This window comes from Mchenga conophoros, linkage group LG1 (assembly GCF_057382185.1).
Source record: "Mchenga conophoros isolate Kocher_MC1m ecotype Shallow Benthic linkage group LG1, M_conophoros_male_GT1.1, whole genome shotgun sequence".
NCBI lineage: Eukaryota > Metazoa > Chordata > Actinopteri > Cichliformes > Cichlidae > Mchenga > Mchenga conophoros.
The window spans coordinates 22,289,272-22,315,513 of NC_140526.1; the positions used below are offsets into that span (position 1 = coordinate 22,289,272).

The 26,242-nt window shown below is 40.3% G+C and overlaps 1 protein-coding gene across 9 annotated transcripts in view; it reads right to left on the minus strand.

Annotated features, from left to right (window-relative positions):
- The window catches only part of sox6 (SRY-box transcription factor 6), a 132,717-nt gene that overhangs the window by 88,517 nt on the left and 17,958 nt on the right, over window positions 1-26,242 (minus strand). For 5 of the 9 annotated variants that reach the window (XM_085269939.1, XM_085269946.1, XM_085269929.1 and 2 more), the window contains exons 2-3: window positions 21,018-21,081; window positions 12,956-13,006 (exon numbers count right to left, since the gene is read on the minus strand). The exons of 1 other annotated variant lie outside the window; for it this stretch is intronic. In XM_085269939.1, coding sequence (XP_085126065.1) covers window positions 12,956-12,990 — 35 coding nt within the window. In that variant the 5' untranslated portion in view covers window positions 12,991-13,006; window positions 21,018-21,081. The remainder of the gene's footprint in view (window positions 1-12,955; window positions 13,007-21,017; window positions 21,082-26,242) is intronic. 3 more of the 9 variants (XM_085269975.1, XM_085269970.1, XM_085269954.1) reach the window with 2 other exon arrangements.

Genomic DNA, 26,242 nt, shown 5'->3' on the forward strand with positions numbered 1-26,242 from the left:
GTCACTTTGACGACTTAAGACAGAGATGAGGGAGGGTCAGATAGAAAAGATACCCAGTCTATATATAGCTGACAATATTGCGCACATTTGAAGGGTTAGGTCTTAAGTTCTCCGGCCACTGGCTCATATGACCTGGAATGCTTTGAGTCATGAATTGTTCCCCAAGATAATGTTTCATCATCGTGCAAAACAACCTCTGTATAATTGGTAAGTATTAGAGGAGTGATGTGTATTGCTCATCTTGGTGGTCTTGTGACTGGCGAGCCATGTGTCCTCAGATATCCCATTTCCTCTTTCATCATAAAAGGGTCTGACTGACTTTCGCCCTCTGTCTCTACTCTGTCACACTGTTTACCTTTTATAGACAATGGCCTAAGTAACTCCACGCCGTCACCCCCGATCACCCCACCCGGACACTCGTCTGTCTCACTGCTGATGTCTTGCACCCTCAAGTTTTGATCATGAGTCCCAGAGATGAGGAGGAGATTAGACTCTTCTTACGTGTGTTTTCAGTGGAACGAGGAGAGAAAAACTAAGAAATGATTAAAAAAGCGAAGGATATCTTAAACGGGATGGAACAGCAAACAATTACAGATAAAGAAGTTCCTTTGTGGTCTATCAGTGTGTACATTTGCCCAACATGTGCTCATTCAAATAGTTTTCTCACTTTCTAATATTCCAATAATGCAATTAACAAAAGGCCTATGACTATTTCCCTCTAGCACACTGTTAGTATATTGCGCTCTATTAACTGTGCACTACACATTATGTACAGCTAATAATAAATCAAAACATAGGGATACAATATCTTAAATGAAGTTGGGTAGATAGTAGATAATAGTGTGGAAGCTTAGTGTGTGTGAACGTGTGCGTGGGAGCCGCGGAGGGCCACAGTGAGAGAGAGAGAAAATCATCTGTGTATTTCCCTTCAGGGGTTCCTCCTGTTCTAACAGGTGTCATGGTAGGGTTCCTCTGGGTTCTTCACCTGCCATAATGAGATATTACTACCTGACAGCTCCCAGCTGGAGGAGCATTGACATGGATTCCACCGTTTAGCACAATTAAATTATCACCCTCCATTGTGATTGTGCCATGCTGTGCAGCAGCCAGGTTCCTGGATACATAATCAACTCATAATACGGGCTGTATACCGTGCACAGTGCGCTTGCTTTTCACACACTTGCCTTGCATATCGACATGCGGGCAAACCCCTGCATACACAGAATGTGCGTACACACGTTATTGTGCAATTCCTGTGGATTTTTTATTTATTAATTTTTTTAAAAAGTCAATCCCTAAAAGACAGCTGCTTTTTACAAGTCAGTTTGAATCAATGACACATCTTTGTCTTACATCTCAGGCATCTGAGCAATTACAGGTAAGAGTGTTAAAATATAGCAAAGCAAATGGTTGGGAAAATAGAGATTTTTCCCGACTAGGTAACCTACTGTACAGAGACTGGAGACTTGTCTAAATGAATTGTTTAAATTGTTCCTCCATTATTGTTGACCTTCCCCTGCAAAAAGTCAACTCAATTACGGCGCCACTTCATCCTCACTTCACTTTCTCTCCTAATGCCTTCTCTATTAGAAACTGCCACAGTTACCGCAGCTAAAAATCCACGCTCAAATGATAGCCACCCAGAGCAAATTAAGCAAGCCACCTGAAGTGCGCACTTTACATATTGAGCAGAGCATTGATAATTACTTTGCAGGGTAAATTATTTGCAATAATATGCCGCAAGAGGAACTGTCTTGTATCTCACTTTAAACACTTGTGCAGCTGCTATGACGGCGTGGTTGGTGTCCTTGCCCCCCACGCTAGGCAAAGGCAGATGCAGGTGTAAGAGTGCTCAAGTGTCCCTGTCTGTCTACTCAGGAAGGGTCGATGAGCACTCACGCACTGAATCCCTCCTTTACCACCTCCTTCTTCTCTTCCTCTTTTGGTCCTCTGTGCCATTGGCCCTTTTCCTGATCCCAGGACACAATCTCAGAGCTGGATGGCATAACAGCCTCTCAGTTCCCCAGGATACACACAAGTTCACTCATGCGTATGCCCTCACAATTGAAGGATGGCCATCCAAAAAAAAAAAAAATCACCACTGGCCTTTTCTCTGGACTCACACCATAGCAAAATATATCCACTAGAGGAGCGGTGCAGAGAATAATATGAATCAACTGTTTAGGGAAATACACACTCCAGAAGATGCTCTTTATTTATTTTATTTTTTTACTAATCACATTTCTTGTTTTTCTGGACCTACTTTGATGGATTTTTCCAAAGAGCCTTCTGGTGCTGCTGCTACACTTAGCAAACTTCACAACAACTCAAGGAACACGGCCTTATTTGCTGAGCAACAGTGAAGCTTTGTGGCTTGCCTAATAGTTCGCAGTAAGTTATGAGCCCTTTGTGAACAGGAGAAGGAAAACAGAGATTGGAATTTGGCAGGAACATAATAATACAGAATTCTTCTGTTCATAGAACCTGATTTTTTTTTTAAATGGAAAACAATTGAGCATTGTTTAAGGAAAGAAAAGCAATAGTGACAGATGAAATATAGAGTGGGCCTCTTTTTGTAAGACATTAAACAAAGCACTATTCAGCCCATGTCCATTTTGTTATTTATAAAGATAACTTCTTCTGTGCACTAGAGAATGCACTTCAACAAAACCAGTGTAACATCTCTCATAGCTGCCAAAATAGTGAGTGGAAGAGCTTGTGCAGTGTGCCAAACAGAAGTAAAGGGATGTATCCCAACTCGCCAAAGAGAAGAAAAATAAGTCTAAAGGGAGCCTGGAAATCTCAAAAGGGAGGAGAAGTTTGAAAGAACAAAGGAAGTCTTGAGCAAAAGCATCCATACCACAATGTGGACATCAGCTAATAATGGAGCAATTTTACGTGGAGCGGGAAAACCAATAAAAAATTGGTGACTGTGGCTGATTGATGAAACTAGAGGGGAAGCGGTGCTGCACAGCAGGAAACAGGTCTCGCCATCACGAGGACATCACTGGCAAGTGAAGTGCCAAAGTGAAACAGCAGCAGGTTTGCTACAACTGCTGTTGGTTGGCATATGGATTGTCAACACACAGTACCCCACATTCTCAGTTTCTATTCTTGTTCCTTTAACTTCCCTAATATATACCTGTACATTACAAGTCCTGATCGAAAAATGAGCTAGTTTTTTGTTTTCTACAGAAAGAAAAATAATCTTGCTTTTAACTGGATTTGTGATCCTCGGTGGGATAAGTAAGGAAATTACCTTTAACACTGTAGGAATTAAGCCGTCCTATTCATATTCAAGGGGATGGGAGGAAAACAGCTTATTATCTGCAGTTAGACCTACTTGTACTTCTTTGGCTTTTTTCTTTCTTTCCCTCAATTCTTTTTCTCTTTCTGAATAAATTAATGGCTTTCATTGAGAACTGTTGCTCAAGGGAAAGGGGCTTCTCTTCCTTCTTTGTCTTTGGGACCTTGTGTGTGTGTGTGTGTGTGTGTGTGTGTGTGTGTGTGTGTGTGTGTGTGTGTGTGTGTGTGTGTGTGTGTGTGTGTGTGTGTTTTTTAAAGGACTGTTAGAAAAACGGCTGGGGTAGAACCAGGGAGGACAGAGACTAGCCATGTTTCATGTGACATGTCAATTGGAAAATCAAAACAGGGGTAGTTCATTTGCTCCACCCAGATGAGGCCATCTAGCTGAGCCATGATGAATAGGGGTCAGGCAAGCCACACCTCAAAGATTTATGATTAAGGCTTATTATGTTGGGAAACTGACATTGATTGCTGATTTAAACCTCTGAAACCAATTAATTTGCCAGTGCTGAATAGAAAGCATGGTCAACAGTGTGTGTCATTCTGACAGGTTGGATGTGAAGAAAAAGTGAAGGGCTAAATGAATGGCTGGCACCCAGCTCTGTTTGGAGGTGGTTAAAAGTTACCACACGTGATTGACAGCTAATACAGAAAAAAAAGGAGAGAGGATGGAGGAAAAAATGAGATCTGAAGAGCAAAAGCAGAAACCTCAGCCACTGATCTGAGTAATTGCCCAAAAATTTGGTTCACAGAAGACATGTACAAGCTGCTGTTTTAGCAATGCTAAAATGGTTTCATTCATGGGGCGGCACAGAGAAAACCTGAGTAAATGAATGTGAAACACAGCCCTAATAAAATCAGAGAGCTGACAGACATGGTTGAACAGGAAAATGTGCTGTATTTCCACTCCATGGAAATACAGCACATTTTGCTGTAGTGAATTAGATGCCGACTGAAACACAAAATGTTTAAACGGGCCTGCTGCTAACCATGTGTCTGACCACTCGCATTGTGCTTCAGCTCTTCTTTGCATTTGTCCAGAGCGATGCAAAAACGATGCGGGAGCCACGAGCACTACACCTACCACAGTCTATTACCCATGTGATTTTTTTGCTGTGTTCACAGCAAAATGCCACATTACACTTGGTTGTATGTTATTTCTCTCTGCGGTTGTAAAGGGGGGTAGCTTGTGTTTACTAATACTCTTTCCTCTGCATTAGCTTCTCCTTAATTCTTTTGCTGGCTTGCTCAGAAGACACATGCATCATGACAGAGTTCCAAAATGAAATCATTAACTAAATTGCTTTCTTAAAAAGCCACAAGTGTGCAGCAGGATTTGTGTGTGTGTGTGTTTGTTTGGCTGTGGGCCATGGGCCTCTGGTTCCCAGGCAGCCTGTGCCCCGGCTCTGTTGTGGTTCCCTGCCACCACACTCATTATACTCAGCCTCAGCACAGCACGGTGCAGGGCTGCAGCTTGCCTCGCCTCACTCAGTGGGCTAGTAGGAAATAATCTAGTAATCTCAAACTACTCCTCCATTTCAACTGGGCCCCCATTCACACAAAGAGGCCCTTTGTCCAAAATCATTTATGATCACCCTCTGGATCTCAGTCAGGAAATCAGTCAAAACTACATAAAACAAATATGGGTTCGTGTATTATGTTAAGCCTTTTCTCTAAAGCTGATCCAGTTTTAGTGTGCTGCTGTATCAAACCAAACTTCCTACTGTGACTTCACAAACTTAAATAACAGGAGGGGGGAAATACCCATGTCATTGTCAGATAGGCATGAACAAAGTCTCAAGTACAATACACGATAAATATGTATAATTTGCACACAGAAACACACAAAGTCCAAACACAGAAAATATGTTGCAAACTTTCGGGAAATGTTATCAATCTGTCTGAGATAAATTTCAATAAACAAAGCAAACAGGAGGCAAATAAAGAGTGAAGGACAGACAAATATTTGATAAGAGGATAAGGACGTAGCTCAGCTGCTCGGCGGGGACGCGGAGGACCCCATCCACACACACACACATGCATACACACAGCCCTGACTGACTGCCTGCTTTCTGCTGAGCTAAAGGTAGCAGATGTGTCTTTCACAGCCTGTAGAGTGTGTAACCAGTCTGCAAACAATAGTTGGAACCTGACAAAGGTCGTTGCACTTGCAACACACTCTTTGCAGTAAAGTGCAGTCAAATCTTGGCCACTTCTGTAAACCATTCTCCCCTTTTCATTTTACAGACAACTAAGGCATTTCACACTGAACACAAGCATTGTCCAAAAGTTCTGTTTCTGCTGTTAGTGTCTCAGCCAATTAGTCACCTACTGATATCCTATTTGAATGCCTATGTAATCCCCTTTAAGATAGTTAAGCCACCTTTTTTGACCACTTCTTAATATACCAGTTGGTGTAAACATGTTCAATCCTATTAACCTAAAAATATAACATGGGGCTAGGTAAAGTACCACAGCGCCATGTACTAAAACCCTGCTCTTACTCTTAATTACCACAGACATCCATAGCAGTGAAGATCCATGCTTGCCACCACGAACTTGGGGCACGGGAAGATTTTTCAGCATGGCAGATAGGTGATGTTTTTGTTTTAGTTCTCTTTAAAGATAATTTAAAGATTCCCAGTTAAATAGCTGTGAACATATTTAAAAGTAAAATTACAAACACGCACTTCTTTGGAGTAAACCAAATATAGTGAGTAAAATGTGCCTCTTCACTCCTCTTTACCAACAAGTGGTGTCAGGTGCATGTAGCCAAGGTGAACTGGCATTAAAGGAAACAAGTGTGCAATCTCATTTTTAAAAAAAAGGGGGGGGATCTTTTGCATAAAGAACATGATAATGTGAAAAATTATGAACATTTTAAGGTTGGGGTTTTTTTGGGGACAATTAGCGACACAACTTTTGGTCAGTCTAGATACATAAATGTGACTAAATGTGACCAAATTTGACTAACACATCTTATTTACTTATTTTTAACACCGTGTTAATAAAAATGTGTCACTGGGCATACTGCATGATGGGTTGTGCTTCTCCTTTTTCTGTTAGCATGTAATGGAGATTGTGTTGTGCAGCTAGTGTACACTCTTTAAACTCTCGCTCTGTGGTGTCAGCAGGGCAATCACCCGTCATCAGGCATATGAGGCATATCTGCTATAAATGGAAGCCACATCACTATAGCCCTAAGCTAAAAATACAGGCCCTGGTTTCTCCCCCTTCCCTGTATTCTCAATTGTGTGTAAAGCTTAAGCTAAAGACTGGCTTTATGTGGAAAAAATGAGGGCTTTTTTGGACCTGTTGAGGAGTTGCAAATCTACTGGATTTTGACAGCAAAATGCATAATGCAAAAAAAAAAAAAAAAAAAAAGAAAGAAAAGAAAAGGAAAGGAAAGGAAAGGAAAAAAATAGCACAAGACCCTTTTCTTTTCACTTACAAGCCAGGGTTTAGGAGAGCTCTCTAAAAGCTATCAAAAGTTTAAACATTTCCCACATTCCCTGTCTGTGGGTGTGCCTGTAAAGTGCTTCGCTCCACTCTCTTGAAAACCTCTAAGGGATTGCATCACTGGACGGCATGCTACACCATGGTAGCAACATACTGTAACATGGGGGAAATACCTCATTTTGGTTGATTCATAAACACCTTGTGCACTGGTGCAATGGTGGAGCCGGCTGCTCCCAGAGCCCGTTTTAGCGGGCATACAGATTGCAGCGTGTCTCTGTTCTGTTAATCGAGTCTCAGCCTTTGTGGGGTCTGTTGTCTCTGACTAATAGCGTACATTGGCCCTCTCTCATTATCAGAGTGGGTCTTTATCAGAGACCCTTGTTTGATACAGTTAGAGTTGATGCATTATGAACTGCACACCAAGAGTCAGCAGTGATCTGCATATTCAATAACTTCCGTAATTATATGCGCAATTCATCAGATGGGATGTGATTGCAGGGGAAGTGGAATAGAGTGGAATAGAGAGGAGCAGAGAGGTCTGATTCCTGGAGGACTAAAGTCTAATCACAAAACTAACATGATAATTGAAATCTAAATTGAAAGGTTTAGCTCTCAGGGAGAGTATGTCAGACATGGAGTGTAGAGGCGCTAGTAAGAGTGAAACAGAGGGAGAATAAGAGTGGCAGGAAAAATGAGAATTAAACCATCCATATAGATATTTACAATCCTTGTCTGGGTCAATATCAAAAAAGTAATGCCTTACATATTACTTGTTCTTGATTTTGCATTACTGTATTTATTTTCTGTCTGACTTGTGTGTTGCTTATTACTTTGGCATTGCTTGGAAGTATCCTTTCCTTTCTAGAAAATTAGACTTTGTGAGCCTATAAACAATTTTCTTTTTGGGTGCGTCTAATCAGAGAAAGGATTTCGGCGTGGCATTGTAATGAAACAAAGATGTCTTCCATTTCACCTCAAACACGGCGCCGTCTCCACCTTCACCTCTCGTATTTCACTTGTTGTGAGGAAACGAGACAGTGCAGGAAAGTCCTCTGTCTCGTTCTCCCCTCCTCCCCCTTTCTCAGCTGTCTGTTCCAACCACAGGATTCATATTCATCCCTCAATAACATTTAATTAGTAATGCCAAATTCATTAACCTATACTGCTGTTACACTGGCCTCAGCCATAAATTAGCTTAATGTGAGCAGACGTATTGCAGCTGTAATAAGGGACATAAAACTCAAAGAGAAACGCGTAGTGTTCCTCCATAGTCATGGATCATTATAACTCAGCAGTGTTTGAGAGCAGGAGTTTTCCTTTTCACTGTAGCAGCTCTTTAGTAGCTCTTAGCTATGAGGCCTTTTTCCTCGTAATGCACAAGAAATATGTGTTAGCTCGAAATTAAAAGAATATAATAAAAAATTTGTACTCACAGCAAAGCAATCATTTTAATCACCATCCAGTCACTTTCAAGTCTTTAATTAAATCATTGACATTATAGTATTAAAAGTATATTTTCTTTTTTTTTCTTAAGGTGTTTCATGTCATCGTTTTGCATGCAAAAGCTGTTTCTTGGTGTGAGAAAGCAAAAAGAGAAAAAAAAAGTTCAGTCTACATGTTTACATTTTTGGTTGTGTGTCATATCACGGAAAATCAAATTTTCCTTTACTAGCCCCAAAATGGCCAAACATGAGTCGTTGTTTCAATCCTCCAACAAAGTTCGCTGGTCATTTACCTTTTTTAGAAAAAAATTATACATATATATATATATATATATATATATATATATATATATATATATATATATATATATATATATATATATATATATATACATATATATATATATATATATATATATACATACATATATATATATATACACACACACACATATATATATATATACACACATATATATACATATACATATACATATATATATATATATATATATATATATATATATATATATATATATATATATATATAAATTTGCTTTCTCACACCAAGAAACAGCTTTTGCATGCAAAACGATGACATGAAACACCTTAAGAAAAAAAAAAGAAAATATACTTTTAATACTATAATGTCAATGATTTAATTAAAGACTTGAAAGTGACTGGATATATTAGCTCCTCTATGCTCTGGGGATCTCAACTAGCCAGCCCACACCAAAAAGCCTATTAGACCTGGATCCCACTTTTGTTTTTTAAAAAGGGTCTTGTCCTTTCAGTACACTCACTTCCTCGCTTTCTGTTTTTCAAGCATAGGTGGTGGAGGAACACAAGTTCATTGTTCCCTCGCAGATGGAAGTTGGAGTTACCAGGGTAACAGCTCTAATCCTCCTTTTTTTTTTTTTTTTTTAACATTTCTTTCATATTAACAGCCTATCGAGTGCTACCTTTTAAGTTACAGGCAAGAGTGCTCACTCACTTTTAATTAGCTATGATTCTGTTTGCCAGGAGACAGCATGATGAGCTAATCGAAATTTACGAAATAATGACGTACTACAAGCAGCTACTTCTTTCTCCTGAGGCCTGCTCTAAGAATAACAATAATGAGGCCATTATTGAGGATCGCACTTTAAAACGCTGCCCTGCCACCAAAACAGAGGACATAATTGTTCTGGTGTTTTCCATACAATCAACTACCCATTGTGGATGACTTGAGAACTAAGGGAGCAAAGAATGGGCGCCATAATGATTGGTCTGTGCTGCCATGAAGATCCTGTACAAAGTGTCCGCAGAGGCAGGAGCTCGATAGACTGGTGATTTGCTTGGACTGTGGATGAAGACAACCATCTGGCTTTGTAGAAAAATGTCCTTTCTGCTTTCTGCTCAAATAGTCCCCGGGCTACATTTGAAGAAGACTCACTCATTCATATGGGGAAAAGCTCAGAGTGACACAGGCTCATGTGAAGAGGCCACAGAGTTGCGGTGGAGAAGCGCCACTAATACAACCTCCAAAACACATAACCGTTAGTAGATAATCAAAGTTGTGACTATTAAGACATATTTGACAAGCACTGCTATACACATATTTTTTTAAAAAGCCTTTGTAGTTTCATAGCAACTGTTAACTGAGCCTTATCTCGCATTTCGAGATGACTCAATTAGATAATCACACATCTGGCCACTAAATCTAACTGCATTACCAATCGAATCAGCTACGTTTTTGGAATTTAAAAAATCCTGGAGCGGAGACACAACAAAGAAAGGCTGCAGAATTAAATATTTCACCAAAAAGTTCCACATCGAAACTTGCTGGGTTGGAGCTCAGTGGGGTTGTGCAAACACAGTGCTATAGCTATTAGCTGTGCTCCATTGTAAAGGAGTAAGAGAGACAGAGCTTGAGGGCAGGAGGAATGCTAAGTGGGCCCCTTAGCCCAGTCAACCTTCAGTGGGTTTCATTTATCTTCATCTTGTTAGACTAAATTAATTAACAATCTCAGTGTTACACACTTTCTCCTTTCATTACATCAAATAATGGCAGAAATGTAGGGGGAGGTCCTGCCCACTGGGAGTAGACAGAAACTGAAGACATCTCTCTCCCTCACTCTACCCTTATGCTTCTCTCTCACTCACTTCGTATGTCTGTATTCAGTCTTTCTTCCTTCCCCTTTCTCTCTCACACTTGCTCTCATTTTCCCAGCCTATGTGACTACGCAGACAAAAACCTGTTCAACATCTTTCATAAACATATAAAAAATTGATCTGAGGTGAAAACGCACCTTCTCTTCGACGAGGGAGGCTTACGGTAATGCAAAAACCCAAACAATTGTCCATTAAAGACGCTGTGTACATCGGGCGCTGTAATTTTTTGCATTAGTTTTTACAATTACCGAGAATTTGAAACGCACAATTATTGCCATCATACAATGGAAAGTCTTTGAGCTGTGGGGTAAATAAGGGGCTTTCTGTTGGAGTTTGATGTATTTTTCACGACGGCTGTGTATCAGATGCCATTAGGAAGCAGCAGTTGTCAAAAATGAAAGTGGATACTTTTACAGCTAAGAACTCTCTGTATGTGTGACTCAAAAGCAAACTTGTGATTCATTACAGTAATGAAAGGCACATCTGGTATGCTTTGGTGATTTGGAGTACACTATAAAAAGTCAATAACAAATGCATATAGGAGTAGATATGTCTGAATTTGTTCAGAAAGCTCCCTTTGACCTAATTCTGTTGTTTGAGAAAAGATACTGGGATTGTACACCAGAGGAATGCCTAACTGCCACATCCATCCGCCCCTGTTTGCATCCTTTTTTCCCTTTTCACCCCTGCCCCCACCCCAAAGCCCACTCCAGGACACAAGTCTTTATCAAAGCAAAAGGGCTAACCCTGAAGCAAAGCCTGCCTTTAATCTTGGCCTGATTGTTAAGGCCTCCAATCTCCAGCCAGTGTGCGTGATATCTTTCTGCTGCTGCTTCTCCTTTAATTAAAACAGACATTGACAGAAGGATGTGGATTAGCAGTGCAATAGTGTGTTTACTTAAAATAATCGCAGTGTTTTCTCTAGACTGTGAGAACAAAAGGAAATTGTTGAAAAGCAGCCAAGGTCAAAGGTCATGTTCCAGTATTTGCCTTCTAATTTTTGTAAAAGTGGTATATGTAAGGATCGCTTTAAGAACTATTTCTTTATCCCGCATCCTATTAAATGCAGTTCATCTTTAGTACACTTATTTTTCCAGCAGATTGGTTTTGACAGGTGCTGAGAGTTAAATGGTGTCGTCCACTTTGTGGCATTACTCAAAAAAAAAAAAGACAAAAAAAAAAAACATGGAAATGAGCAATGGCAACATGTTTTCAAAAATTTAACATGCTGCATGCCTGAATAACTCCTGTCAAACCATAGTAGATATACCACACCAGATAAATTGGTTCCATGCCCTGAAAGATAAAACAGTAACTGTACATTTTTGCATTACTTATTTTATTTATTTAGTGAACAGAAACTATATGAGGAATTCATAAAAATAAAAAAAATATATAGGTAAGTATTTGCACTTTTTGTGAGTTTTGGTTTACAGTTAGAGATGTATTTTTTTTAAACCCTTGTATAATATAATAAAATAATAAAACATCTTATATAGTATGACTTTGCAAAATAGGTTTGGACCAAATTTCAGTTGTCTGAAAGCTCTGAAATCAGCTTGCTTCTTTCTTAGGTGTATAAATGTGGGACTCGAGCTCATTGAATGCTAAAGATAAATAAAATACATTTAAATGCATGAAAAATGTTCCTATTGAATTCCTGAAGGACATTTTGACTACCGAGAGTAATGGTATCAAATTGTCCTTTCTTTTTAAAATGCCCCCAACAGTTCTGAGGGAAAAAAAATGCTGTTAATTTAATCAAATAAGTGACCTTTTGAAAAAGAAATCAAAGAGGATTCATTAGCTTTAGTAAAGTTTGGCTGACAGCAGCTTTGAAAGGCAGATGCTGCTGCTGTGGCTTTTAATGAGCCAACCCTAATTAGGGAGCAACGCTGGAGCCTAGAGAAGGTGGTTGACTAGGAAAGGAGCCAATGGTAAATAAGCTCTCTTATTTACTTCCTCTGTGTGTAATGACAGCACAAATTTTTAATTAGAATCACAGGAAGGGTAAAGACAAAAATGTAAATCTTTATGTCACGCTGAATACAAACACAGAGCACGACAGGAAACAACAGTACATCACAAGAACAATATCCCAGCGACTGCCTCACCCCAGTAACCCCAACATCCCCGATTAGGGGTGGTTAGTAGGGGAGAGACGGAGAGGCAGAGAGAGAAAGTGGTCAGACAAAGGCATGCAGCTTAAAGACAGAAACCCTGACCTGCAGTTTTTTTAAGCTGTGATACAGAGAGGAAGGAGGGAGAGGGTGGGGGTGGGGTTAAGGCCAGCTCATGTGTCCCTCAAGCTGTTGATGTGTGCTTTCAGTCTGACTTAAGGCTATCCGGGTGAGCATGCTACTCAGCCACACACTACACGAGCACAATCATAACAAACAGGTTGGGTAAATATGTCAGAATCCGTGTTTGACAATGTTCAAATATACAGACACATGCGCACACACAGACATGTGCACGCACACACGGGACAAAGTCTAAAGCTAACATGTGTCAGAGAGTTTAACCCCTGTTAGCCCGCTACCACCCATGCCCGACCTATGATCCTAAATGGCAATAACGGAAATGAAACTAACCTCAGTAAAAAGCTGCTACGAAGAAAGCCCTCCATGTCAGCGTGTGGGGTTCTGGCAGGAGAAATCACAGAGAACCATTTTTACTATGAAATGAGTAATAATTAAACAAAAAAAAAAACAAGAAGTAGAAGAAAAAGAAGGAGGAGGAGGAGGAAGGGAGAAAAGAAGGAAGGAAAGAAAGAAAACACAGAGATCATACATCTTCCTCATATGAGATCTTATGTCTTTAATTAAAGCAGAAATATGACTCAGAACCCATCCTGTCTTTTTATGATCTGACATCATTAATTATACCTCTTTCCATCCAGGGAGTGGATTTGCATACAACATCGCTTTGCACTGAGAGCCTGATGATATGTTTGCATCAAATAAACTCTGCCTACTGATCTCTATACAGACTGTTTCCACTGCTGTGTGCAGATATACGCATGTACATCCAGCAGTGTAACCGCAGATCCCAGAGCAGCCCTAGCCTGTTCAGAGTAGCCAGCGGTGGTCCAGCTGCAGCCCATGTGTAGCGAGGGTGCTGTGGCTTCTGGGAGCCCGGCCGCAAGGGTACCCGAGCTGGGATTCGCAGCGCCAATGAGGCAAAAGGATGTGGTCATGATGTCACCACTTGCAGGGGTCGTTCAGAAGCTTTACCCACAAAAATACTGAAGACACATGTTTAAAATTGACTTACAACAGGTTTCCATTATCCTGTGTTATTGGCCTGTATATAATATGTGCTTTTATTGTGTTAAGATTGGCTGAAAATTGATTAGGACTTCCATGTGCTTCGCTTTAAGTGGGAAAAACAGGCAGAAATGTCAAGGAACAGATTTGTCAGTGGAACTTTTATCCGTGGTTGAAAATTAAACATCTCTCTGATCTCACAAGCCCAGTAAAGATGTTTCAGCCTCTGAAAATATGGGGAGGATATCTTGCAGAAATATTTTCGGCATTATAATAGGCCGTTTCACTTCAACGCTTTATTTCTCCACTGTCCTTTTATTCATTTTGATCTCTTTTAAATTCAAGGGCCGTAAAGACTTCATACCGAAATTCCTGTTGTGAAAATCACTACTTTTTAACACCATTGGAAAGAAAAATACTCTTTTCTGAAGTTATCCTCCTATAGCACTCCCTCATCATCATGAATAACACAAAACTCTACAGCGAATGACATCTCAGCCCTTAAACACCTTAAGTTTTAGTGACATGGGTGTAATTTGGCATTTTCTCCCCTTGCTCTCTTGGCTTATGAGACAAAGCCTCTGAGAGAATGGAAAGAATGAGCTGGGCCCAAGGACACTGTGCCTTTCAGTCTGGCCAGCACTTAGCAAGGCAGTGGATCCACAAGGCCCAGAGGGCTCAGCCGAGACTTTTCTCACAATAAGGTGTCTGGGGAGGCGGGAGTGGCATAGCCAGGGGCGCTGCTGCTCTGCTCTTTTCTGCACTCAGCTGGGCCCAGTGCACATAATACCATCACCACGCCAGAGCACACCAAGCCAGTGACAACGTGAGAAAACAACCGTCAAACAGTGCAGAGCAGATCAAGCGTGTCTCCTCACTTCTCTGAGTGCAAAAAGCACACATAGACTGCAGGCAAGCACACAAAAACTAAAACAATTACCAATTCAAATATGCATTCACTGTGAAGCACAGTGAACACAAACAAAATCTAATACATGTATAAATAGTTTTTTTGTTTTTTTTAAAAAACCTACACCACAGAAAAGGTTTAGAAATCTGAAACAAGCCAGGATGAGAATTAGATTAAAGAGCACGGTCTTTTTTTTCACTTGTCACTGAGTCTATGTGTTTTACTGACACCTTAATCCTTCCGCTGACTTCTAAAAATAGTTGGGGTGAAAATTGAATAGATAAGGCTGTGCTCAGTTTCTATCTTTGTCGTTGGTTGTATTCCATAACCCTTGCTGTTTTACTCAACATGCTTGTGTTTCCTCAGCTGTGCCTGCTGTCTGCAGTCCCATTGTGGTCAGCAACAACTGAGCTTAGGCTATGGAAGTAAAGGTGCGGTTTGGAGAGAAAAATGAAAAAAACGGAAAAACTAAGGAAAAAGTGACTGAGTTATATTGTCTTTGCTCTTGTCTGAATGCAGAATAAAAAAGTCTTTAAATTAAAGCTAGGCTGCAATTCAAGGGCAGGCTTTTTGGTGAGAAAGAAGCAGGGAGGATAGACATCACTAAGTTGGCCTGGCCCAGTCTGAGCAGTGCGGCAGCCCTTTCGAAGAATGAGCCTCTGCCAAAAGCTGCCTCTGCCTAACCAAGTCTCCCACCATCTGCAACAAATGTGCTCTATTAAAGCAGTACCATATGGACAACAAGCTAGCTATTAACACGGCTTCGGCACATCCCCTTAACCTAGCCCAGATTTCAAACTTCCAGTCAAATTGACTGCTGATTTAATGCACCGCCAGCAGCAATGTGGGTCTTGGCATGAGACAGAACTCTCAGTCTTCAGTCATTAACAGGCTCACATAGTGCGGGGTGCACAGCGAGACACATAAGTTGGCTGCACAGATCCAAAGAGTAACTACATCCCAGGTTATTTGGTATATCCTTTAAATAAACCCCAATGAGAATGGATAGCAAGAGCATGCGCTGATCCAGGAACTCCAACCCTTTTAAGACAAGTAAACCAGAGCTCAAAACACTCTATTGTACTGAGTGGAAAGAAGCTTATAAAGTACATCTACCCACAGTGGCAGTCTAACTGGTTGCTTGTGTCTCAGTTGTTCCACAGTGATGGAGAGTGTATTTGCTCCCTCTGCATGGATCCAAAATGGCAGTGATTAACCCTGCAGGGTGTGGGGAGGGGGAGGCACTTTAATCCCTGTGGGCCAGGCGGCCATGTTGACACCTCTCCCTGCTCTGAGTCACAGAAGGACCCACCCACAGCTCGCAAAGCCACGTTCTCTTCTCTTCGACCATGACGCCACAGCTACGAGCCCTGTGTTCTGTGACCCGGAGACAACACACACCAAATCAATTACAGTTCTGTGGTTTTTAACCCAAATCCAAAGTTCAGCAAATTTTGTTTATTTTTTGGGCTCTTGTCTCCGCAGCTTTGATACCATACATAATTAGAGCAGAGACACATTTCTTCTCTAGGAAGCCTGAACATACACAGTCCTGTGGGCTTAAATAGGCCAAGTCTTCACAGCAGTCAAAACAATTGTAATTGTGCATGTTTTTTTTCCATGTCCTTAAGTGCGATTATTGTTGATTTTGGTGTGTAACTTTGCACCAACAACACCTATAAGTGGGTTGTGCCAAGGCTTTTTGGCCTTAAAGATGAGGTTATTGTTTCAGCATCTCTGTTAGTAGTGTCCCATGAAAACTGAAGTGATGCATTAAACGCTGCATGATGACAATCTAATTAAATAAGCCTTTCATTACTCTCAATGGAGCAGCAAAACATGTGAAAAGGTAGAACAGGTTTCAGAGGATGGAGATCCAAATAGGGGGGAAAAAAGACCAAGCAATCTCAATGTCAACTCAACACCCATACCCAGAGGCAGGCACACAAACACACACAGACAGACACATATATACAACCTATGTTACCTTTACTAATGTTAATGGTATCCCAGTGACTCCCTACATCACCTAAAATACAATGCACATACACATGCTTGCATAGAGGCGTGCACACGCATGCACACGCGCACACACACACACACCTCAGTCAGAGCTGCCAGATGAGTAGTGAATTAATTTGTGTGAGCCACTCCAACATTAGGAAGGTGTGTTGAAAGGTGTCTGCTCATGTTTCAAATTAAACGCGCTGCTGGTCAGCATTAGCACCTCGCCACCCGTCGGCAACTGACACTTAGGGGGCTGGGGGGTGGGTGGGGGGGTGGGTGGATGGTAGGGAGGAGGGGAGCCCATCCGCCGTTCACACTGGAATAATTAGAACATGTCAGGAAGAATTAATTTCCTCATTTTTCAAAAGGATACACAGAAATTACCATGTTATTATATGACAGGGTCCCTGGGAGGATTGGATTAAATTTGATTTCTTGCGCAGCCCACACAACAAATTAAAGTCATAAATAAGATGGAAAGAAGCGGGGCACAGAGCATATGTTTATGGCAATGAGTGAAGCCAAGGGAGCAGAAACAACTATCTTCATTTCATTTTATTTAAATCAGGCCGACACCGTGTGTCTGAATGACAGCACTTGCTAATGGGTCGAGATTAGAGGCTCCTTGATATTAACACAGCGATCCAACAACTCCAACTTAAAATCAATGGAACGTAAAGTGTGTATGATACTGGCTGAGCCTGCTATACACAGTTATAACTAGATAAAAGCTTTGCCACAACAAAAACCTCACAAATACACCTGTTTTATTGAGCTTTGTTGACTTTTTCCTCACATTCTGATTTTCCTTTAAATATAGCCACACATTATGAAGCATACAGGGAAAAATACAGATGACAACATTTCAACTTGTCCAATTCAAGTAAAGGTCTGAGCACCTTAAATTCACCATTAAAAAGAAGGTTAATGGCTCACTGTCCTACAGTGACTGGCATACTGATGGACAGATGACAACAGGCTTTCGTAAGCTGACTCTGGTAACAATGTTCCGCCTCGTATGTGAATCATAAACAGACTGCTTTTCATATTGTACGCTATGCAAGAGAAGATAAAAGAGCCACTGGGGGAGGTGGGAAAAATAACAAATGCTTGCAAAAACATAATAAATGGCAATAAAATTATATCTTAAATTGAGGATGTGATTCATCCTAATTTAACGAGTATTCAGCTAACTCGATTTAATGCTCAGTACTTACACATATCTCATCTTGGGGCTCAGTTTGGACTTGTTAGCCGACTATTACAACTTAATACCGGCTTGCCTGGGAAGAGTTTTTCAGCTCTTTCAAAATGGGCTGTCATTAGAGCCTAGCACTCCCCTGGGCCCCACAAAGTTTAAATAATTTGCGAATCAATTAACTGGCTACTCTCAACGCAACAGGGATTCCACACTCCAGGGTCGTGGTGCATTATCAGTTGGAGACGATTCATGGCTTTTTGGGAGAAAAGTTCATGGTTGAAATCATTAATTCATTTTACAGGACTTTTAGTTATGCATTACTTTCCACAGCTGGGGTAGCAAGGAGATTAATGGCATGTTCTTTGGTCCTGTTTTCTGACGTGAATAGCTACTAGATGAAACTCTGTCTTACAGTGCGAGGGAACAGACTGTGAGAGGCAGGACGGTGGCCAAATCCATATTAGAATTTTATTCTTCCGAGAGTGAAATAAAGTCTGTCAAACGTTATAAAAATAATAATAATATCAGAGCAGAATAATCAGATCGCCAACAGTTAGTTTAGACCCTTCAAATGAGGTCATCCCCGAGCAATACAGAGTGGGAGTTATTAATTAAATGCAGCGTATAGGAAGATAAATAAAGTTAAGCAGGTTTTACACATTCTTGCCAGGTAATGACATGTGCAGCAATTTGTTTTCCAAATTCACTCTGGGATTGTCTGAAGTAATTGAGGCTGATGGAATTAAAATCTTTGTTAGGCAGTCTTTGTCAAGCAGTCTCTGTTCAGCATATTGACCATAATCATTGCAGGGTCAGTGGACTGAAGAGGCTCATTTGATAAATAATAGATGGAGAGTAACCATTCAAAGGTTGTTCATTTTCATTTTGTGGTGAAGTGCTGTTTATTTAATTTCTGACAAACTGGCTCCCAGCAACCTCCCCTTCAGTCTAGCCATCAATAGTGGGCTCAGCAGCGGTGAGACCACGCGGCTGCGGCTTACTGGATAAATGGTGCATTTTAACAGAGCGTGTATGACCTGTACTAGAGATTGTCTAACATACCCCTCAAGTGTTTTTTAAACGACTTTGCACGAGAGTAATCAAACACGTTGTATAAGCAACCAAACTAAATTACTTCAGCTCGTATTTTGAGCTTAATTAAACCTGTAGGTCGAAGGTTTTAAGATCGCATAAAGACCCAGATTAATGTCTCAAAAAGTGCGATGACACTGCTGCTTGCCCACATGGGTGTCTTGTTGCATTTTCCTCTTTAACAAATAGTGACAGGTGCCTAATAGCATTCAATAACCATTAACCATGAGCACTTTACTGAGGAGTCTTTATTTCTTTACTTCAGGCATCAGTTCACTAACTACCAGACCCAAGTACAAGCATTTTCACAAGTACCCTGAGATGCTTGTGTCGTTTTGTGCTTGCAGATTTTGAGCTATGCTGGTGCGTCTAGTGTAAAGATCGAAAACTATAAGTGGTTTCTTGATGATTTCAACAAAGGGACTATTATGGATCTTCCTTTAAAGGCAGAGCAAGATGTAAGTCCTAAAAACATTCAGTTTGAATTAACCCAGCCTTTGAAAAGCTTACCCAGCGTCTGCTGGTTTTACTCTTTTATTTTTTTCATATATAGAAAAATCTGTAAATTAAGCCAGCCAGATTATGCAAAACATAATACTCATAATATATCTATTCTATTTCCCACTAGTATTAAATCTATTTATTATATCGCAACAGTGCCTGCAAGTACTGAGAGCTTCTAATAACGCTGACTGATTAATTAGATGATCTACAGCCATACAAAGCACAACCTGGCTGTCTCGACAATGCTAACAGGCAGCCACAGAGATAGATCGCTGGTAGGCAGGTGCGAGTTCATCTGAGCAGAAGGCACGTGCGTGGTGTGAAATGGTGTGATTAAACAATAGTAAATGGCCATGAACTTTGAATTCATATAGCGACATTTCCAAGCTGTTATTGAAGAGCTTTCCAGTCACATTAATATGACTCCCATGATATCTCCAACTGACATTTGGAGGAAAAGAATAATAAAAACTTAGTTCCTCTCCTTTATTTGTTTAATATCTAAGATACATTTTTATTAGAAAACGTGCACGAGCAGCAGCTGCACAAAGGTTGTTAAAGTAATATGATATTGATGCAGAAAAAGAATTGTAGTGTTTCTGTTATTTTAAGCAAAATGCCACATTTCATAGAAACGGTCTTACTATATTGCTTTGAAAAATTTCACGTAAACCAGTTTTAAATTGATATTTCGGTTTACAAGCAGAGTTATACAGTGCTTGATCTGTGACTCTGACGTGCTTTAAACATAGACCTGATCCTGCTTTGGTATAAATGATAGCGCCCCTTTGGTACTTTGAGGATTAGCGCTTATTTGTTATATATGTATTACAGGATTATCCATCATAATCTCACCCTCTTCTTTAACATCTCAGAGATCGTTAACAAGAATCATTAATGGAGCGTAAGTCAGCGCATTATTGTGTTATAATCGGACAGAAGAAAAGTTACGTTATTTCCAATAATTTTAATTTAATTAGAAGAAACTGCATCCCTGTTAAAGAAAAATAGGCTGTTATACATAGTGGCGCAGCAGTGACTGCAACCAGTATTGTGCAAATGTTGTCATTTATGGAAATTAAAACCTCTTCTATATATATATTTGTACAATTTCAGGAACTGTTGTCAAGATTAGAATTAAATTTAGACATAAAATATATAAATATGTTTACAAAATGTATAAACCTGCAATATTACTGTGAATTTGCTTTTAGCTAATGATATTTTAGATTTTATATCTTTGACTAGCAATACCCACGCAAAGGTTTTGTTTGGGTGTGTGTGTGTGTAGCTCATATAGTCTTTAAGATATTTTCATTCATTAGCAGAAAACCAGATTTAACCGTAAACCTGCAAAGCCCACGCACAAAACTGGACTGTAAGACACAACAGCACAAAACAATAGTGGTGAAAAAGCTGTGAAAAAAATAAGAAATTCTGACTAACCACAAAATTAACTGAAGGAATATATGATGCAAGAAAAAAAAAAATAAGTGTGGAAAGGTGTGTCAGTAACTTTGGCCCTATATAACTGTCTAATTGTGCATACATTTTGTGCCTATCCAATTGTCCACTTCATTTAATGCAGGTGTTCAGTGTGGGTGAAAGACAGCAGGGGTGTTTGAGACATGTGTGCAAGACAGAAACAGCTGAAGGGGCAAATTGATACTTACAAAAACTGAAAGACTCAGCTTCCAGCGATCACTGGTTGGTTGATTTTGAATTCATGTAAATAACCTGCAATATAATAAAGACAAAAAAAAACATAGAAAAAAGCTATTAAGTTGTGTCTTTGTATGCAAAATATTGCATAAGTTAAAGGCAATTTGTAATATAAAATCAGCATGGGTCTTAAATGGCTCTATTTACCTACATTAGAACAAACAGACCGAACAAGAGGAAGAAAATTGGGACCATATTGACTGTTGGCTCAGGGTCAGAGTTTCCACAGCTGAGTTAAAACAGCTTTGTTAGTGTCTGACCTCCACTCTTGACAGCTGTTACTAATAGGAATCAGTCTTAGACAATGTTTAAAATCTGCTTCTCTGCTACCTCATTATTCTGTCTTCAAGTCCGCAGATTCCACTAATCAACAGTTTTCGTGTTCAGCAATTGTTTTATTTAATGTAGCTTTCTTTCATCAAGCATTGGCTGCTAATGATTTATTTAGGGGCCGTGCTCAGCTAGTTTCAGCATCACGCTGAAGTGCTGCAACTTAAGAGCTCTGTTAGAAACTCTAGTGTAGAATAAGTGCACAGATTCAGGGGTCAGAGCCAACTCAAACTTAAATGCACCCACAGTTTAGAAGTAATAATTACAGAGCGAAAACAATTCAGTGATCAGAGCATATACTTTGGGAGATGAAAAAGCTCCAAGATCATTCATGCTCATTTTCTCACATTATCTTGTTTTTAACAATAAGCCAAGATCTCATTACCAGCTTATTTATACAATTAGTCTGCCTCAACACCGCCAATTAAACAAGGCCAAGGGTTTTTTGAGGTCACGCTTAACTGATCTGTCACTAATTTGCTCTACAGCACCTCAGTCTTCTATTGCTGGGGCCAATAAGCCACCATCAACAAGAAAGGATAAATATACTGACTACTGCTGCATTGTTGTCAGAGCACAGTACAGTCTGCTGCGTGGGAGGCTGGAGGGCTAGTAGAATGAGACAGATAAAGGCAAGAGTCACAGACAGATCTGAATGTGGTAGCCTTGAGGCTGGATGTGACAATGGGAGAGAGGGGACCCAGGTGACCCCAGCTGAATGGAAAGCTGTAACATACAGCAATGTACTGCTGCCACCATGACGAAAATCAATTTCCCTCAGAGAAAAATCCTTTTCACATTATAACAAGGCCTGTTTTTGATTATTATGATATAAATAATGATGTAAGGTTTCATGTAACAGAAAAATATCCATGAGGAATTCAGTTAAGTGGTGACAAACTCAAGAAACGGTATTCTTGTTATGGCCTTATATGAATTACACCTCTGATTTCGAAGCCTACTTCTGGCTTTTAAATGCTGCTTCACTATTTCACTGCTGTGTACTATGCTCCAGCTGCAAACACCCACTCTTGTCCCCACATATACACAGGAATAAGTTATATTTGAAGCTATTCAGTATAGTACCGTCCCTGCCTGCTGGATAAACCACATATTTCATGGATGGTAATTCAATAAACAGTTCGTCTTTCTTTCCATTTGTCATCTGACTACAGGCTGAATTCCTGTTGCCTCTAAATAAAAGAGGGCTCTACTAATTACACATAGTAGATATTAACAAACCTTTGAATTCATAATTTGATGTTAATTGAGAACAATGGGGTAAATAATACATGGGGAGCTGAGTTCTTTATTCATTGGTTATTTAAGATAATTATTTGTGTGAGAGGGGGAAAAATTTATAATTGCAAATAATGAGTGAACCCAAATGATATTATAATGAAGCCAGTGTAGCAATCCCTGTGGTGTAATAAGAGTCGTGTCAACTGGCCTATTGTAGAGGCACGTAACAGCTCTTTTCCTGCTGTGAATTACACCTACAGGCAGGAAACATAAAACAGGCACCCTCTATTCCTAATTACAAGATCACAGACTTACTATGTACAATTTTAGTTAAACTCAACGTCAAATTTATTAGTCACACCACGTTTTATGAACTTTCAATACATTTAACTGTTTATTTTAAATAAACAGTTACTTTGAAAGAAAAATGCACAGTAAATTAGACCTTTCTGGACAACAATTTAAGGCTCAAAGCAAAGCACAATGACTGTTTTTTTTGCTTCATTGTAATGAAAATACTGGAGGTTTCGCTCATAGGTAGAAAAATCCAAACAGAGTGATGTAGCTAACATTAGAAGGCATGAGCACAGAGAAATCTTTTTTCAAGGAGTGGCCTTTTCTCCATGTTCGGTTTGACAGAGCTACCACACACACACACACACACACACACACAAGAAAATATGCACACACACTTAGGTTACATTAAAAGTTTTTATATGAAAAGAAACAGCCATAAATTATGGTATATTTTTCCAGCACTGACCTTTGCCAGCAACACACAAACACATATTTCAGAGTCCAAACAGCTGATGTGAAGCAAAAGGACAGTACCTGATCCTACACTTTCTGTAAGTCAGGAGTATGCATTTGCTCTGATCACAACGCGTTCAAGTTCCAAGGTTAACCAATTAACACCGAAATCTGCCACTAGAAACTACCTCTTTGTACTGCGTTACACATCGCGTGTACCGCACGACTGCTAAAATTGGGATTTGAGGTCAAGCCTCTTATGTGCTGTGGAGGAACGCAGTTTTACTACCACAAGTCAGAAAGATTCACTTTTAAATCAACTGAACCTTTAAATTCGAGACATGTGTTTACTTATGGCGAGGGTTAAGCTTAATTTAATTTCCCCTATCCATAACAGAGAGCTGTGTTTTTTCAAACTGTCATGTGACAGTGGCTCAGCACCAATAGAAAACACCACCACAACTATATACAGCAGAGGATACCAAAGAGGTTTTGTGTTTCATGTGCCTCTGTTAACTGTATATTGCAGTAATGCTATGTATGCACATGTTATATGTGCACATATGTGCATTTCGCCTTCCTGTAGCCGTGTGTGGATATGCATGAGCAAGCCAAAACTTCTACTTCAACTTCTGTGTGGAATTCATCCAGATCTACAACATGTTAAAAAAAAAAAATCCTCCCAGTCCTCCGTTCCAAATCCTTACTCTCCTCTGCGTCCAAACACACTAAAGTAGGAATTCTGCAGAGTTAGTTATTTTGACAATAGAGGTAATCTATGCCATCAGCAGGCTGTTCCCTACCTGGATGCACTGTGGTTATCTCTGCAAATGCAGCAGCCGCACAGTCAGTCAGACTGGGGACTGCATGGGGGAGTTTGGGATGCATTGGGGTGAGGCTATAACAGCAGCTATCCCAAGGGAAAATGGGGAAATGGGAGGAAGGGGAGGGTTGAGTGTTGAAGGCAAAGGTGTGAAGCAAAGAAGAACATCATTGCTCAGAAAAGGCTGAAATAGTAATTGAACACAATTGAGCACGATTGTCTATTAAATATCCACTTGCATGAAGTCCATTCTGTACGTACTGTAGCATCTGCAAAATATGAAACAGCAGTGCGTAATCTCCACAGACGAGAGGACATTACTCGTCAGGAAACACCTAAAGCACAGTTCATTCACTTCCTGCAGCTGTGATACGCTTCATACAGAAAAAATAAAAAGCCTGCCGCTGTGATGTCAGAAAGACAAAGAGTATTTCCGCAAGCGATCTATCATGTCATTGAGTAATTTGGTGTTGAAAACATGGCCGGGTCACATGCCAACAGCTGTTTCATGCTCCAGCACACTACACAACTGTCACAACTGTACAAATCTCTCTTTTCTCTCTTTATCATTACCCTCTGTCTCTCTCAGACTTGCCCTTTTCGACGTCGGGTCGATGCCGTTTCTGATGCTGAACTTACAGCAGACTAGACACTCACAAAATGTCTAGCACCAGCGCACCAGTGCGTCAAGAATGACAACCAGAGTGTCACTCCAGTTAAAACATCTTTGTTGAGTGTGAAACAGTGACCAGTATTTTGACAGAGCTGAAATGCAGTAATGTCAGATAAAACTAGGGGAGGAAAAAAAAATCGCTCTCAAGCAACAGCTATTCTACCCAGAGGTTGTTAAAAGTAATGCTCTGATACGGATACAGTGCTGTGGCTGAACAAGGCTTTCATGTGCTGCTTGGCAAATACATTATCTGTCATTTCCTCGGCGTCAAATAACAAGAATAAAAGTCTATTTACTGAGCAACTGGGTTGAGGCAGGGTGAAGGGAGAGAAACGACCAGCAAGTAAAATGTTTTCGTCCGTGGTGGACGGCATTCAGTCCCCAGTGCTCCAAACATGCGGGCGTGCAACCTATCAATTCTCTTTGATTTTCTTTCACATATTCTTTACTCCAAAGACTGTAAAGACAGAACAACACAGAATAGCCTTGTCTTTTTGCACACTGATTAGGCCTCTTTTCTTAACTTCTGAAATACCCATTTTTTTCCTTTCCACCCCCCCTTTGTTCTCTGTCTTTCATATTCGGTGTGGAGTTTTTGTTTTCGTGTATGTTGGGGGGCAGGGGCATGAAAACAAGTCTCTCTCTCTCTTTCTCTCCCAGGTAATGTGTTTATTTTCCTAGGTCCCATCTTCTAGTTTACTGCGTGGTGGTGTTTCTCCCCTCTTATCGCCTGGGCCTCGCGGGGCACTTTAGCCCCTCAAATCCTGTTCACCACATACTGGTTTTAGAATCTGTGAAATGAGTGCTAGAGAAGCGTGGCCACAATGTCTGCCTGTGTTGCTACTGGACTCAAATGGGCTTGGTGCTTTTTTTTTGTCCAGGGAGATGCATAAATGGAAGTTTTTAACACCTCAAAGGAGGCTGGGCCTTTGTGGAGCCACACTAGAGAAGCCTGCCAGTCTCCCGAGGAGGCAGACACACTGAGTGCTGCAGGACAAAGAGCTAGAGGAGCAGAATCAGCAGGGGCATCACTCTGCTTTGGGCACCAGACACACACACACACACACACACCCCCACATATATGGTTGCACTTACATACAGTACATAGCACACATGTGAACACTTCCACTCACACAAATATAACAAAGGGTGGAATGATTTGTATCTGAACTGCCTGTAAAGAAAAATAAAAACGATCCAAAGAAAATAGATATTTTAACAATTACTGTATATTTAAAATCTGAGAAATTAACCAGCAAATTCTTCTCACACCTGCAGTGCAACCTAGTTCCAGATAGAAAAGCAAACAGCCGCTGGCAGTAACAATATTATGAAAAGATATGAATATAAATACTGTA